The 15,056-nt window shown below is 40.9% G+C and overlaps 1 protein-coding gene across 10 annotated transcripts in view; it reads right to left on the bottom strand.

Moving 5' to 3' along the window:
• dync1i1a (dynein cytoplasmic 1 intermediate chain 1a) overlaps positions 1-15,056 on the bottom strand; it is a 67,762-nt gene that overhangs the window by 19,020 nt on the left and 33,686 nt on the right. For all 10 annotated transcript variants that reach the window (XM_080863392.1, XM_080863387.1, XM_080863389.1 and 7 more), the window contains 2 exons: positions 2,041-2,187; positions 55-168 (listed from right to left, as the gene is read on the bottom strand). In XM_080863392.1, the coding sequence (XP_080719518.1) occupies positions 55-168; positions 2,041-2,187 (261 nt within the window). The remainder of the gene's footprint in view (positions 1-54; positions 169-2,040; positions 2,188-15,056) is intronic.

Here is a 15,056-nt window from a genome sequence, read left to right on the forward strand (position 1 = left end):
TGCTGGCAGGTTGTGTGGACTGCTTCACTAATGTGCGGTAAGAGTTTTGTGTACCTGAGGCTGGGAGAGCATGTCCAGACTCCAGGAGCACATCCTGCCGTCTGTGGACACGGTGATCAGGTTGTTGGCGTTCTGTGTGCCGACCACATTCACGCAGTACACTGGGTGCTAGACAAACACACACGATCATACGCAGAGACAAACAAATGGATTTGGGTGAAGATTTACCCGTGCACAATACAAAAAAGCTGTTATCAACTGTAGTATAATTACAACAACATCGTTTAGGATAATACATTGTGATCACATTATAGTTCTTAATTATTAGCCTCTTTGAACTGAAGCATAACAATTTCTCTTGTACAAAAAATAGCTGAAACAGTCCTAATTGTAGCAGGCTGTCAGCAGCATCACCATGTCATTAATTGTGATATTCCACTATTTATGAAACGAATAAACATTGTCCTGTAATGATCACATGTTTTTTCCCCTTTAGCACATGATGTCATTAGATGCTTTTTGGGGCCAAGAGATGCAGACAGCTCACATGCCAGTGTGCATTCGTCCTTTTAAATCACCCTACGTTTCAGACATGTGCTGCTGTTCAAATCCACGAGTGTGTGAAGCCATTATATCATTACTGAGCAGTAATTGATTTGTGCGCCGGGTCGCACAAAGAATCCATTCAGCAATCAGCACCATGCTAGCATGCTGTACCCACTAACGGGAGAGTGGCAGCCTCATTATTAGAGCCCGCAGCCCGTTTAAAGCTACAGTATGGATGGCATGTAACAATGTGTGTGTCTACTGTAGCTGTGATTATAAACAAGCTGGGTTCTTAAGATATCGTTAGTTTATATTCAACAGTAATTTGCTATAGCTGAACTGAGCTGCTCTTTCAGTTATGTCTTGCTTTTATCAAGTTTATGTCTAAGTGCAGACAGACCCAAGAATACAGATTATCATATAAAAATCATTCAGTGTAATTGGTGCAATCAAAATCTTTTTATCATATTCATACGTCTGAATTTTTGGATTAAAAAAAGTGTTTATCTGCTTTTTTTCCCCATGTTGGCCTAAGTGTATTTCAACACTTTTAACCAAATTAACAATTTAGTTTTCAGTCACGTGACTCACACAGAGCTCTGAAGAGCAAAACACGGTTCCAACAACCCTCCACTAAAATTAATTTTCAATCAAAGAACATTTAAATGACCTCTCAAAAGAAGATTAATGGAAATTGGGCACTTTTGATCCACATACAGAATCCACTGCAATATTTTAATCACTAGAGAACAATTACGTCCCTGCTGGAGATCCATTTTAGCAGTTTCTTGTTGTGAATGCTCTTTGTTGCACTGCCGTCAGGATAAGAGTGTACAATAATACACTTTTAACAGACCGCTATTTGTAATTTGGATCTCAGGTCTTTCATTTAGGAGGTGAAGAACAAGAAGATCACAGTTTACAAAGCAATAGTGAGTGCTAATTAGCTAAAATGACCTAGCTTATCACTCTTAGCTGTTTGTGTCAGGATCATCATACTCGGGGAAAAGATTATCAATGCACATGGCAGCAGATCTGCGATGCTTGCTGATTTATCACAGATTGCATGTAATTGCCAACTTGACCCCATCTGAAGGCCGCTACACAAAAAACCATAAATCCACTGCACACGGTGGCACTAATTTTGGTCGTGGCACAGCCTTGAGCAAGGGTTTTCCCTAGTTTGATTATACTGTGAATGGCTGTAGAGAAGGATGGATTGGTGCAATGTAACTACTCTATGATTTAAGGAGCTATCCAGAATTTTGGGTAAACAATCCTGCTAAAAAATAACTGTTAAATACTGAAACTGTTCTGCCTTCCAGGTTTTAATAATGATGTGTCATCGCAGGAAAACTACACTGTAAGGAAAGTAATAAATAATCTCCTGCAGACGTATTGCTGTTAATATCACAATTCTAATTGTAAAGCAGAGATAAACCTTTACATACTGTATGATAAATGTATCATACTGACAGTTTAAATCATCCTTACAGTGTGTGCAGCAGCAGACAGAGGGGTCCTCTGGACAGGGGTCCGGCGATGACTGCGATTATCCCACAGGACTATCTGTCCTGAGTACGTCCCCCCCACCACCAGGTTGGGATGAAACCTGGCAAAGCCCACAGACACCACCGGAGACTAAGGAGAGAAAACGAGAGAGGAGAATTAGGACGCATTACTCAGATTCAATGCTGGTGTTATTTTATGTAACTGACATTATTATGAACTGAATGCAGATGGTAGAAAAGCCCAGAGGAAAAGATATGAACTCAAAACGGTAACACTTGGCTGGGTGCGAGTGAGTGCGAGCAATCAAGACATCGTGATGGGTGGCATACGTGGGGACACAGACGGAGACGGAGATGACGAGTGTGGGCACTGTGAAGGTCCGCTGAGGAGACGAGAATGGGGTGACGCTGGGGTGGAGACCAGACAAAGAGGGAATTGTGGTCCTCCTTCCCTCCCCAGCCGTTTCACATTACAGCATCAAAACCCCAGCAGCCACTGGAGCGCTCACCGTAGGCTCCGTCATGACAAGCGCACCCTTGAACTACCACCCCCCCTAGACGCTGTGTTTATTGAGTTTTGGTTCCTCTTCGGTGCGCATCCCATAAGGGCTTCTGCGTGCAACAGCTAGCTCCCCCTGACCCAGAGCCACTGAAGCTATGAGTTATGAGAAAATTATTTCAGCATCCTGCAGCATAGCGCTACAGGAGGTTAACTGGTGTGATTCACTGACAGATTCATCAGAACCAGTAAAAAAAAAAGCATAGTCCTGTTGAGAGGGAAATAATTCACAGGCACGAGAGAGCCAACAGAGCAAAGCTCACAAACACAAATCACAACTAAAAACAGTAAAGCTAGAACAACATGGAGGGTGCATTTCGCAAATGGATCGTTGCCTCATGCAATCGTAGATTTGTAGGAAGGAGCGCTGGTGACAGTTTTAGTGTTCATGAAAACTGTATGTCAGATGTTTTGCTGTTGAAACAGCAGCTCATAGACTGCGTGGAGACAAAACTCTATCAGAATCCTCCAAAACTCATCACTGCATTAACAAGGCAAGACCTAGGATACATCTACAACAGTTTAATTTATAATGATCATATAAATAATCCATAAAAAAATAAACCACAAAGGAATTTGTTGGGTATTGTTCAACCGAGAACAATATAAGTTTGTACAACAGAGACTGTTATAATGCCTTAAAAAGGTGACAACTGCTTCAAGTGAAACTATGTTAAGTTTAGCTAAACAGCAGCCACCGTGGCCACAAGCAGTAATTATGGGATAAAGGTAAATGCTAAACAATAGAAAGTACTCATAATGTCAGTTAGGCTGGCTCAGCCTGCAGGAGTTTTGGCTTTATTTATACCTATTTATGACTATCGTGAACATCTGCCAGGTTGTAGCAGCAAAAATAACGTCTATAAGTGGTAAAAAAGCAACAAAGTACGCTAACTGTTCCTTATCTTATATTGCCGACTTGAATCTAGACAAAGGTGCATTAACCATGATGGTTATACCTGGTTTGTACCTTGGACTCTCATTATAACTCTTAAGTCTCTACATGTTTGATTTTTTTTACAAATTAAAATTTCTGTTATTAGAAAAATGATGAGAGAGGCATGTCATAGACTCCATGTGCCAAGTAAATATACAGTAGTAAAGGTATCATAGTGAAAAACACTAATTGAATGTATTTTGTTTATAGCGTAGAAAGATTCCACTACGTCTGCAGTAGTAAAATGTGCTTATTTTTCACTTCTTTTTTTACTTCTCCCTCTCTCCCCATCCCTTCCACCACACCATGTGCGAAGCAGCCAACTCCAAACCCCAGTTCATTTTGAAAGGAGACTGGAAAACAAACCAAAGGCAAAGAAAACACTTCACGCTCTTTTATTTCTCTTTTCTGTTACTTCTGAGGAGTCACGGCTTCCAGCGGCACGGCTCGGGAGTCACTTCAGATGTCTAGACTCAAAATAAACGAAACTCTGGTGGTAAAAACTAAAGGTGCTTGTCGGCTGGCATGAAGGCTCGATCTGAAAAGTTTATTTACACAGTCTGACAAAAAGGGGATCGAGGCTAGAGGCTTATTAGCATGAATTACTAAGCAAGACTTGACAGCTCGTCCAGGAACATCTAAAGCTGCCTGATTAACAAAAGATCACCGGTGCACTGTATGACATGTTACACGCTGGATTAAGCAATATACAATCATGTGCTTGTGTGTTAACAAATCATCAAAAAAGAGAAAAAAATGTCTGGAATGATGTTTTTGTGCTGAAAAGGCAGCTATTCTCAAGCGCGCGGAGGTTTGTTTCTTGGCTGTGATCACTCTAATGACCCAGAGTTTCTCGGTGACCTTTACCCTCTGTGGTCGTCTCACAGGCTGCTGTTTGAGGTCTGTTCCCCCTCCATCAGACTCCATCAGTGGGCTAATAAACCATAGTCCTGCACCCTTTGTCATCTCCGCACACAAACCCACACACATCCGCTTAACATGCACATGGTTCCACCCCCACAACCATCTGTCTCAAAACTCCAAACAATGTAAGAACTCTTGGATCTGATTTCTTCTTCTATGAAGAAAGGTTTGACAGTTTGAGCACAAGCAGGGGGAACAGCTAACCTGCCTCGTAAAAGCATCGCTCATCTGAGGTTTTAGTATCTTTGTCAAGGTGGATTAAAATATAAGCAATCTCATTAAATTCACATCTTTCTAGTAAAGACCAAAGCTTCTTTTATTATTTCCGCCAACAAAAATAAAAAAATTAACATGTAATTCCACAAGAATATACAGACAAAAACGTAAAACATCAGTGCCGTCAACACCCTAAATAAACATCTCTACCCCACATGAGTAATGACAAAGAGAAACTAAATCAAATCAAGGAACTCCTCTATTTGATCCATATGTTACTTTCAATCGTAAGCCCTATCAGTGTTCCCATCTTAAGAGGAAAATTCCCGACTAAACTCTGAATCCCCTCTTTGAGAAACCACAGGTTATGCCATCATTCCCCTCATGTGCTGTCAGGCTTAGTGAAAGAGCTACTGAAAATTAGCCCCGCTTTGTCCCAGTAACGCACTATGAGGCGTCTGCCAGCAGCAACTTGGGCTTAAGATTAAAGTCGTTCTCCCTAAATTCTGCTAATCAAATGTCACATCAGCACAAGTTTGAAACTTGTATCCGTTTTAAATCTACTGCATGTAATTAGGCGTTGAAATAAGATCAATTTGCCGCGTGCTACAGTATAAGCAAGTTTATGATTTAAGCTAAATGTGAACTCGTTGATGGAATCTCGATTTCAAAGTCGGAGGAAATTAATGTCTGACTTTATACATTTGAATTATGGGAAGCATAGTTATGTTTTGGCTGGATTTCTGTAATCTTTCTGTAATTCTGTCTACTTTTTATTCATTTTTTTGAATCTTTGCCATCGAGACTCAAAACATGTGTTTTGCATTATGTTAAAGGAAAATATTTCAGTGTCTAAACATGACTGCATAAAAGCGGATGTATCAATCTAGTACTGCATTAACGGTCTCAAGTTCTGGGAAACTTAGAGCTCGTTCTGGGAGAGTGTTACTCGTGTAATGGTTTGAAGGGACAATTTACAGATGTCACCAAATGGTGTCACATGCATGCAAATATCAAGTTACTGTTTTGAAAAGAGGACAGCTATGCGGATACAGTCACAGAATTTCTGTGAGTGATTGTGTCTGTTCAAAACAGGAAGTCTGTAGGTTGCAGCTTCTGAACTGACCAAGCAACATGAGTGAGTGATGGAAGTCATTTGCCACAGGAAACCAAAGACAAACAATGAAACTAGAAGTGTCTAGCTACATTTTATTATCATAAATATTCACTCACACAATCTAAATCATTGAATTCAGGTGTTCCAATCACTTCTTTGGCCACAGTGTATAAAGTCAAGCACCTAGGCATGCAGACTGCTTCTATAAACATTTGTGAATGAATGAGCTCAGTGAATTCCAGCGTGGTACCGTGATAGGATGCCACCTGTGCAAGTCCAGTTGTGAAATTTCCTCATAACTAAATATTCCACAGTCAACTGTTAGTGGTATTATAACAAAGTGGAAGTGATTGTGAACGCCGGCCACATGGTGGTAGGCCACATAAAATCAAAGACAGTGTTCAGCGGACGCTGAGCCACATAATGGTCAGAAGTCACCATCCTTCTGCAGATTTGGTCGCTACAGACCTCCCAACTTCATCTGGCCTTCAGATTAGCTCAAGAACAGTGCACAGAGAGCTTTATGGCCATGCAGCTGCATCCAAACCAAGCACAATGTAAAGCGTTGAATGCAGTGATGTAAAGCACAACATCACGGGACTCTAGAGTAGGGAAGATGTGCTTGCTGGAGCGATGAGTCACGCTTCTTTGTCTGGCAATCCAATGGATGGGTCTGGGTTTGAAGGTTGCCAGAGAACAGTACTTTTCTGACTGCACTGTCTGAAGTTTGAAGTTTGGTGAAGAGGAGATTATGGTGTGGGGTTATTTTTCAAGATTTGGGCTCAGCCCCTTAGTTCCAGTGAAAGGAACTCTTAATGCTTCAGATAATCCAGACATTTTGGACAACTTCATGTTCCAACTTTGTGAGAACGGTTTGGGAATGTCCCCGAAGGTACATAAAGACATGAATGAGTGAGTTTTGTGTGGACGAACTTGACTGGCCTGCACAGAGTCCTGACCTCAACCCAATAGAACCCAATAGAGCAGAGACTGCGAGCCAGACCTTCTCGTCCAACATCAGTATCTGACCCCACAAATGCACTTCTATAACAGTCAAAAATTCCCATAAACCTTGTGAAAAGCCTTCGCAGAAGAGTTGAAGCTGTTCGAGATGGTCTTCTGCATACCCTGGTTGTAGCAGGCGTTTATCTGAATGACTGTTGCCTTCCCATTAGGCAGTCTGACCATTCCCCTCCGAGCTCTAGCATCATCAAGGCATTCTCATCCACAGAACTGCCTCTCACTCGATATTTAGTTTTTCGCATCAATCTCTATAAACTCTAGAGATGGTTGTTAGAGAAACTCCCAGCAGTTCAGGAATTTCTGAAACACTCAGACCAGCCCATCTGCCATCAACAACCACGAGAGTCACATAAATTGGAGTTTTCCCCATTCCAATGCTTGGTTTGAACTTCAGCAGGTCACCTTGCCTACATGCATTGGGTGGCTGGGCCTTTTAGCTCTATTTATCTAGCTATCTAGATAGATCGAGAGATAGATAAAGAGAGATATTTTTTCTTTAAATCAGCCTAATATAAATGCAGTTCATGTCTTCTATGGTTTTTGTAGAAGCAGTGGGACTGCATCTCCATATCACTGCTGTTGCTTCAAAGCCTGACATTTCATTTCCAAATGCAGAGTGGCTCTTTGGGTGGTTTTCATCTCACATGCAGAGCAGGTCAGACACCTTCTGCGTCATCTCCTGCTAATCCAGATGGACAGGATTTAGGGAGTTATGTCTCCCGGAAGAAAAGACAGCAGCAAGAGTCACTTTGGTACATTATATTATGCTTGAGATAAAGTGGGGAAGTTTTACAGGGAGATACTGTGGCAGTAAGAACAGCAGGTTCCATTTCTTTCTTCAGGCAGGTTCTGCACACATGTATCATCTACCATATCACACACAGGCTCCCAAGGCTAAGTGTTTCTGGCAGCCTTTATTGTATCAATAGGAAGTGTTCTGTATAGGATAATACACACAGGGTACACCGTGATGAAAGATGGCACCCAGCAAGGGATTAGAGATGTGTAAAGGAATGACATAAGAAGAAAGAAAGCTACAGAGGGGCAAACAGTCTTTCTTTTGTTGCCTCCGCCTCTCTTTTGTTCTTTCCTCAGGCAACAAACTGTTGCTCAAGTCCACTCGGGCAGGCAGGAATGAAGTGAGAGCGCTAGGTTGAGGAGAAACGGGGAGGGGGCCTGATATGGCACGCTAGGCAGTATATCCTCCTAAACAGATCCACTCTCTAGCCTCATCCCACTCCCCCCCCAAACCCACCATCTGCCTCACCGCACTCATCTGTTTTCCACTCTGCCTTATCAGGACCAGATGGATCCGACTGTCTTTGGTTGCATCCCGGCTTCGCAACCACCTTTCTCCTCCCTTTCTCCCCCTGGCTTCACTCGTTTATGACACCCCACAGATTTTGTCACTCTGTGGTTTCTGGCAGGGAGAGAGGAATACCAAGCCAGAGTCTCCATTTCATCAGGCAAAGAATTGAGCGAAAGCATGAGGAGGCGGCTCTGGGAACACAAACAGGCCTTTCTTTGCCTGCTAGAGCTGGTTTTCCTTTATTTTCCATATCTTGTTTGTTTGCTAGGCTCCTATATTCACTTGGCCAATGCTGGTGTAATGTTTATTGATGTTGACATCTCAGGTTTTTTTAAGGTATTTATGAGAACGGCTGAAAGGATTAAGTTCTGATCGATACCGTTAAAGTGGTACAGGATAAACAAATTTTCCATAAAATTCAACGCTTACTTTCTGAGAGATGAAATTCCATCTACTGACATCTAATCACAATGGGAAAAACTTTTAAACTCTCCACACAGACACTGTTGGTCGGTCGATATCAAATACTGGCACATTGTCAAGCCTTCTGAGCAATTTTGTTCACCAGTATAGCTGCACATGGGTTCAAACTCACTCAAAGACAATGAATAATGCTGTCACATATTCCTCTCATTCCTACTCCCTCTACCCTTGCCCTACCTCCTTCTCTCCTCTTTGCCTCCCCCACTTCTCTTACCCAACCTTTCTGGAAGTGCCAGAGACTCAAGAACGAACGCTAGGCAGCGAGATATTAATAAAAATATGACTGAGTGCAATGGGATATGACAGTAGCGGCAGGGGTTGTTACAGGGAGTCTTGTGGTTTGGGGGGGGTTCAGCAGAGGCTTTAAGTCAAACGGTCTCTTTAATGTGGTATGACTTTGCCCACTTGAGAGGCTGGTGTGAAGTTACAAGATTGGACCCAACTGGGAAGGGGTGATGAAGGGTCCAACTGCTGGGACAGGCGTCGTGAGGGGAGAGCACACTGGTACCAGAATCCCCAGCAGAGGCGGACCCTTTACTGAGGAGCTACATAGATCAGTGGCTCCTAAAGTGAGGTCATGAAGCTACGTTAACCGATCCCTACTACGCCGTTTCGTTTCATATACAGTTTATTCACTTTTTTGACCAAAGCAGAGTTTGATAACAAAAAAAAAAACAAACTGCATTTATATTGTGTGCTGAAAAACACAAACCAGAACAAACTACAAAAACCACACTTCCAAAGAACTGGGACACCGTGTAAAATGTCAGACTTTGTTTTTCACTGTGACTTCGGGTTTTGACAATTATAAAAACAAGAGTTAATATTTATTCATTTGTTTCATTTCCTAATTTCCACAGTCTCTTTCTGTAAACAGGGTTTTAAAACATCAGAAAAAATTCCGTTTCATGTTAAAAATCATGAAAAAGCGAAACAGTTTCCAAAAATGTCTCACAGCATAAATGTGAAACAGTTTTGACATATTTTCAATAGCACAGCTAGTTAGTACCACAGTTAAATTATTCTTTATTGGAAAAAGTACTTGGAAAAACAGTAAGCGGCACTAGATAAGTACATTCAAAACAGAAAGGTGTACTTAAGAACCAAGGAAGCTGTGAATTAGGGCTGCTCAATTAATCGAATTTTAATCACGATTACGATCTGGGCTTTCAACGATCATTAAAAATGACTGAGCCGATTATTAGCCCCTCCCTCATTTATCCGCAACACCTTAAAGGCCGGTCCGTGAAAATATTGTCGGGCATAAACCGGTCCGTGGCGCAAAAAAAGGGTGGAGACCGCTGATTAAGAGGACCCGAGGGAAGCTCAGAAAGCTATAGTTATTTGGAGAGGAGAGTGACTGCCGTTGGTTGAAAAGAGTTTAAAAAAAAAAAAACTTCAGTGGTGTTGCACACTATTTTATATTATTTTTTTAAAGTCATTGTTAACCCTTTAAAGCCGGTCAGAGCAGCACGCTCCGTTTTGCGTAACTATTTTTAAATCCCTGTAGAACCTGAACCGTGTAAGCTAGCGCAATAATTTGTTTTGCATATGAAACCGGAGGAGTTGTACTTACATCTTATGCCATCAGCTTGTCCTCGGTCACGGTTTCGTTCCACATACAGTGGGGCAAAAAAGTATTTGGTCAGCCACCGATTGTGCAAGTTCCCCCACTTAAAATGATGACAGAGGTCAGTAATTTGCACCAGAGGTACACTTCAACTGTGAGAGACAGAATGTGAAAAAAAAATCCATGAATTCACATGGTAGGATTTGTAAAGAATTTATTCGTAAATCAGGGTGGAAAATAAGTATTTGGTCACCTCAAACAAGGAAAATCTCTGGCTCTCACAGACCTGTAACGTCTTCTGTAAGAAGCTTTTCTGTCCCCCACTCGTTACCTGTATGAATGGCACCTGTTTGAACTCATCATCTGTATAAAAGACACCTGTCCACAGCCTCAAACAGTCAGACTCCAAACTCCGCCATGGCCAAGACCAAAGAGCTTTCGAAGGACACCAGGAAAAGTATTGTAGACCTGCACCAGACTGGGAAGAGTGAATCTACAATAGGCAAGCAGCTTGGTGTGAAAGAATCAACTGTGGGAGCAATCATCAGAAAATGGAAGACATACAAGACCACTGATAATCTCCCTCGATCTGGGGCTCCACGCAAGATCTCATCCCGTGGGGTCAAAATGATCATGAGAACGGTGAGCAAAGATCCCAGAACCACACGGGGGGACCTGGTGAATGACCTGCAGAGAGCTGGGACCAAAGTAACAAAGGTCACCATCAGTAACACACTACAACGGCAGGGAATCAAATCCCGCAGTGCCAGACGTGTTCCGCTGCTGAAGCCAGTGCATGTCCAGGCCCGTCTGAAGTTTGCCAGAGAGCACATGGATGATACAGCAGAGGATTGGGAGAATGTCATGTGGTCAGATGAAACCAAAGTAGAACTTTTTGGTATAAACTCAACTCGTCGTGTTTGGAGGAAGAAGAATACTGAGTTGCATCCCAAGAACACCATACCTACTGTGAAGCATGGGGGTGGAAACATCATGCTATGGGGCTGTTTTTCTGCCAAGGGGACAGGACGACTGATCCGTGTTAAGGACAGAATGAATGGGGCCATGTATCGTGAGATTTTGAGCCAAAACCTCCTTCCATCAGTGAGAACTTTGAAGATGAAACGAGGCTGGGTCTTCCAACATGACAATGATCCAAAACACACCGCCCGGGCAACAAAGGAGTGGCTCCGTAAGAGGCATTTGAAAGTCCTGGAGTGGCCTAGCCAGTCTCCAGACCTCAACCCCATAGAAAATCTGTGGCGGGAGTTGAAAGTCCGTGTTGCTCGGCGACAGCCCCAAAACATCACTGCTCTCGAGAAGATCTGCATGGAGGAATGGACCAAAATACCAGCTACTGTGTGTGCAAACCTGGTAAAGACCTATAGTAAACGTTTGACCTCTGTTATTGCCAGCAAAGGTTATGTTACAAAGTATTGAGTTGTATTTTTGTTATTGACCAAATACTTATTTTCCACCCTGATTTACCAATAAATTCTTTACAAATCCTACCATGTGGATTCATGGATTTTTTTTTCACATTCTGTCTCTCACAGTTGAAGTGTACCTCTGGTGCAAATTACTGACCTCTGTCATCATTTTAGGTGGGGGAACTTGCACAATCGGTGGCTGACTAAATACTTTTTTGCCCCACTGTATAGCTTTGCAAAAATTGCATAAAAAGCGCTTGCAGGAACAAAAACATAATATTCCAGAAACACGCTTTGCCGTTACTATCAGCTGTTCGTAACACTTCCCACAGTGAAATGATGCACATGCTGTTTTCTTTGCAAATTTGCATCATAGGATTGTTTTTTGTTTTTCCTGCAGTATATAAAAATTGCTGTATCTCCAAAATAAAACTATGAAGACACTCAAAATAAATTTCCTGTGGTGGGAAACTATTTTTTGCAACTTTATTGTATTTAAAGTTTTGAGGGATAAACCTCTTAAACTTCTCCAAGTAGAAATATATGTAAACAAAACAAAAGCGATTTTCAATTTTTTTTGTAGTTTATTGCACTTTTTTGCAATTTATGTAATTACTATGGACTTAATGCATACATATTATTAAAATATGGGCTATAACAGTTGTATTGATGTATAGCAACTTGAAATGCTCCCACAAATGGCACTACAGCATGTACAAAAAATAAATAAAAATAATATAAGCTCTGGTGGACTTGGTTCTATAGTAGGTCTTAAAGGGTTAAATAAATATCGTCAAATAATCGTGATCTCAATTTCAGTGAAAATAATCGTGATTATCATTTTTGCCATAATCGAGCAGCCCTACTGTGAATAGCTGTGATAGAAGAGTTAAAAAAGCGGTCACGCAGCAGCAAAGCAAGAAGAAACAGAAAATGAAAACAAATCCTTGACATTCCTGTGACATCTGTTTATTACACATACAAGTGTTTCATTAGAATGCAATATTACAGTATTGCTGCACACTGCCAAAAATATTTGTGCATGGTTCCCTGAGTGCATTGCCCAATGTGACACTAAGACTCCTCCCAGAATCAAACTGGGAAGTATCCTTCACAACACCAGCACATCAAGAACAGAGACCAACAACGAATCAGGACTGGACTGTCATGGCTGGGTCTGTGACCCAGCATTTTGAGTTCATTATATATTGTGTATTTCTGTTTAGTATGGGGAAATGTTAAGTTGTTTTTGCGTTATCAGTTAGAACTTGAGTCTTTGTGTTTTGTCATTTATTGTTTGGGTTAAGCTCGTCTAGCTCTCTTACACCCCTAAGTTGTTCAGAATTAGTTCTGTTTATTGGATCTCCTCATTTCCCCTTTCCCTGGATCTTAGTCTTGTTTACACTTTGTGTTCCATGTCTCATGTTGTCAACCCATGTTGTTTGGTCTGTCTCATCATGTTTCCTGTTTTATTTTGAAAGAGTCCTCTTTTTTCATTGTATTTAGTTTCACTTCCCCTGTCCTGTCATTAGGTTCATGTGTGTCAGCTGTGCTCCCATGTGTGGCCACTTCCCTTGATCATCCCTTATGTGTATTTAGTCTCTGTGTTTCATTCAGTCTGTGTCGCGTCGTCTGTGTAACCTTCCCAGTTATGTCTTGTCATAGTCGTCACAGTTCTCACAGTCATAGAATTAGTTCTTGAAGTTTCATAGCTTTATCACAGTTTCATAGGTTTTTCTTAGTCTGTTTTCCAGTTTAGTTGTCTTGCCTGCACTCGTCTTAGCTTTTGTTTTTGCCTTCTGTCATCAGCCATAATAAAGGTTCGCCTTTTGTTAAGTCATGTCACATCTCCTTGCCCATGTCTGCTCTTGGGCCCTGCTGTAACTAACACACCATAGACTGTGATTTTACATATCAAATGTAAATTAACGTAAAATCACTATAAATGTAATAAAACATAATTTTCTTGTTTTTTAAATGTATTATTGTTAAAATACATTCACAAATGTATCATAATTTCACAAATATTTGTCCGTTATTTGAAAGATTGAACTGTTAAATTCAAATGTAATGCTATGGAAAAATATATGATTCTCATAAACTTTTTTTTACATCAAATAATAATTCTTATTATTGTTATTTAGGGCGATCGTGGCTCAAGAGTTGGTAGTTCGCCTTGTAATCAGAAGGTTGCCGGTTCGAGCCCTCGGTCGTTGTGTCCTTGGGCAAGACACTTCACCACCTACTGGTGATGGCCAGAGGGGAATTGTGGAATTGTAAAACGCGTTGAGGGTCTCAATGAGCGCGATATGAATGCAATCCTTTATTATTTAAACCAACTGTTAACTGTATATTTCTGTACATTGAAGTATTATTATTCATATTGCCGGATTCATTGACCTTGTTTATAGGTAATTTCATTGTTTAATAACATTAAAATGTTCCTAATTTAATGTATAAAAGCACTTGAAAGAGGCAAAATCCCATGTAAAATTAGGGCAACAAACTGTATTGTCATTACTGAAAATAACCGTATTTTCATGTGAAAGTTATTTTCTGTTATTTTCTGGTATTATTTTGGCGCCCCAGCTGCCGGAATATTACTGTTTTTTTAGGATTTTTTTTTTGTACATTAACATGATCAGCCTAATTTTATTCCATACCTTAATCAAAACAGTAAATGTGGGATTATCATTTGGAAGAATAGTGCTTCTTCCCTCAAGCAGAGCACTGGAGACTTCAATCAATGCCAAAACCAGTGCATTAAAGTTGTTCTAGCAACACATAGCTGATACTATGCATATTTCTAAATAAATCTGCCACCAGTCTGTAGTGTTAATTTGTCCTGATGCTAATAAAACGGCATTGAAAAGAACTGAGATTCCGCCCAAAAGAAAAGCATGAAATATTGTATTTTGACACTTTATAACTTCATATTCCTTTAAAATGAAAAAACAATGATTAGCCACTTTAATAGATAACCCATGAAATGCATTGCTATCTCTGTATTACCACAAGTTCCACTTTTACAAAGCTTCACTTTCGGTGTTTGTTGAAAAAGATCATGGATGCTGAAAAGATATATTTCAACTTTATGTTTACGTTCATAGAGGAGTGTGGTGGTAGAATAGATTCCACTACATTTAAAATGTTTATAGAAGTGTTTACGTTGACATACTGTACATGAACTAAAGCAATTTCAGTAATAAAGTTTAATGTGACATCAAACAACAACAAAAAACAAACAGAAGCTGTTTTAATAGTTCACTTAAGGGCGGAGCTGCTGTGCTGGAGCCACTTAGAGTTCACAGGTGTACCTAATAAAGTGGCCAATGAGCTTGACCTCACTGAAACCCCATCTGAAATATGAAGCGTCCCATAACCCACTACTTTTTACAATAAAGCCCCTGCTGGATCCAGCCTCAACCACA

The sequence above is a fragment of the Rhamphochromis sp. 'chilingali' genome, assembly GCF_963969265.1.
Source record: "Rhamphochromis sp. 'chilingali' genome assembly, chromosome: 17".
Lineage (NCBI taxonomy): Eukaryota > Metazoa > Chordata > Actinopteri > Cichliformes > Cichlidae > Rhamphochromis > Rhamphochromis sp. 'chilingali'.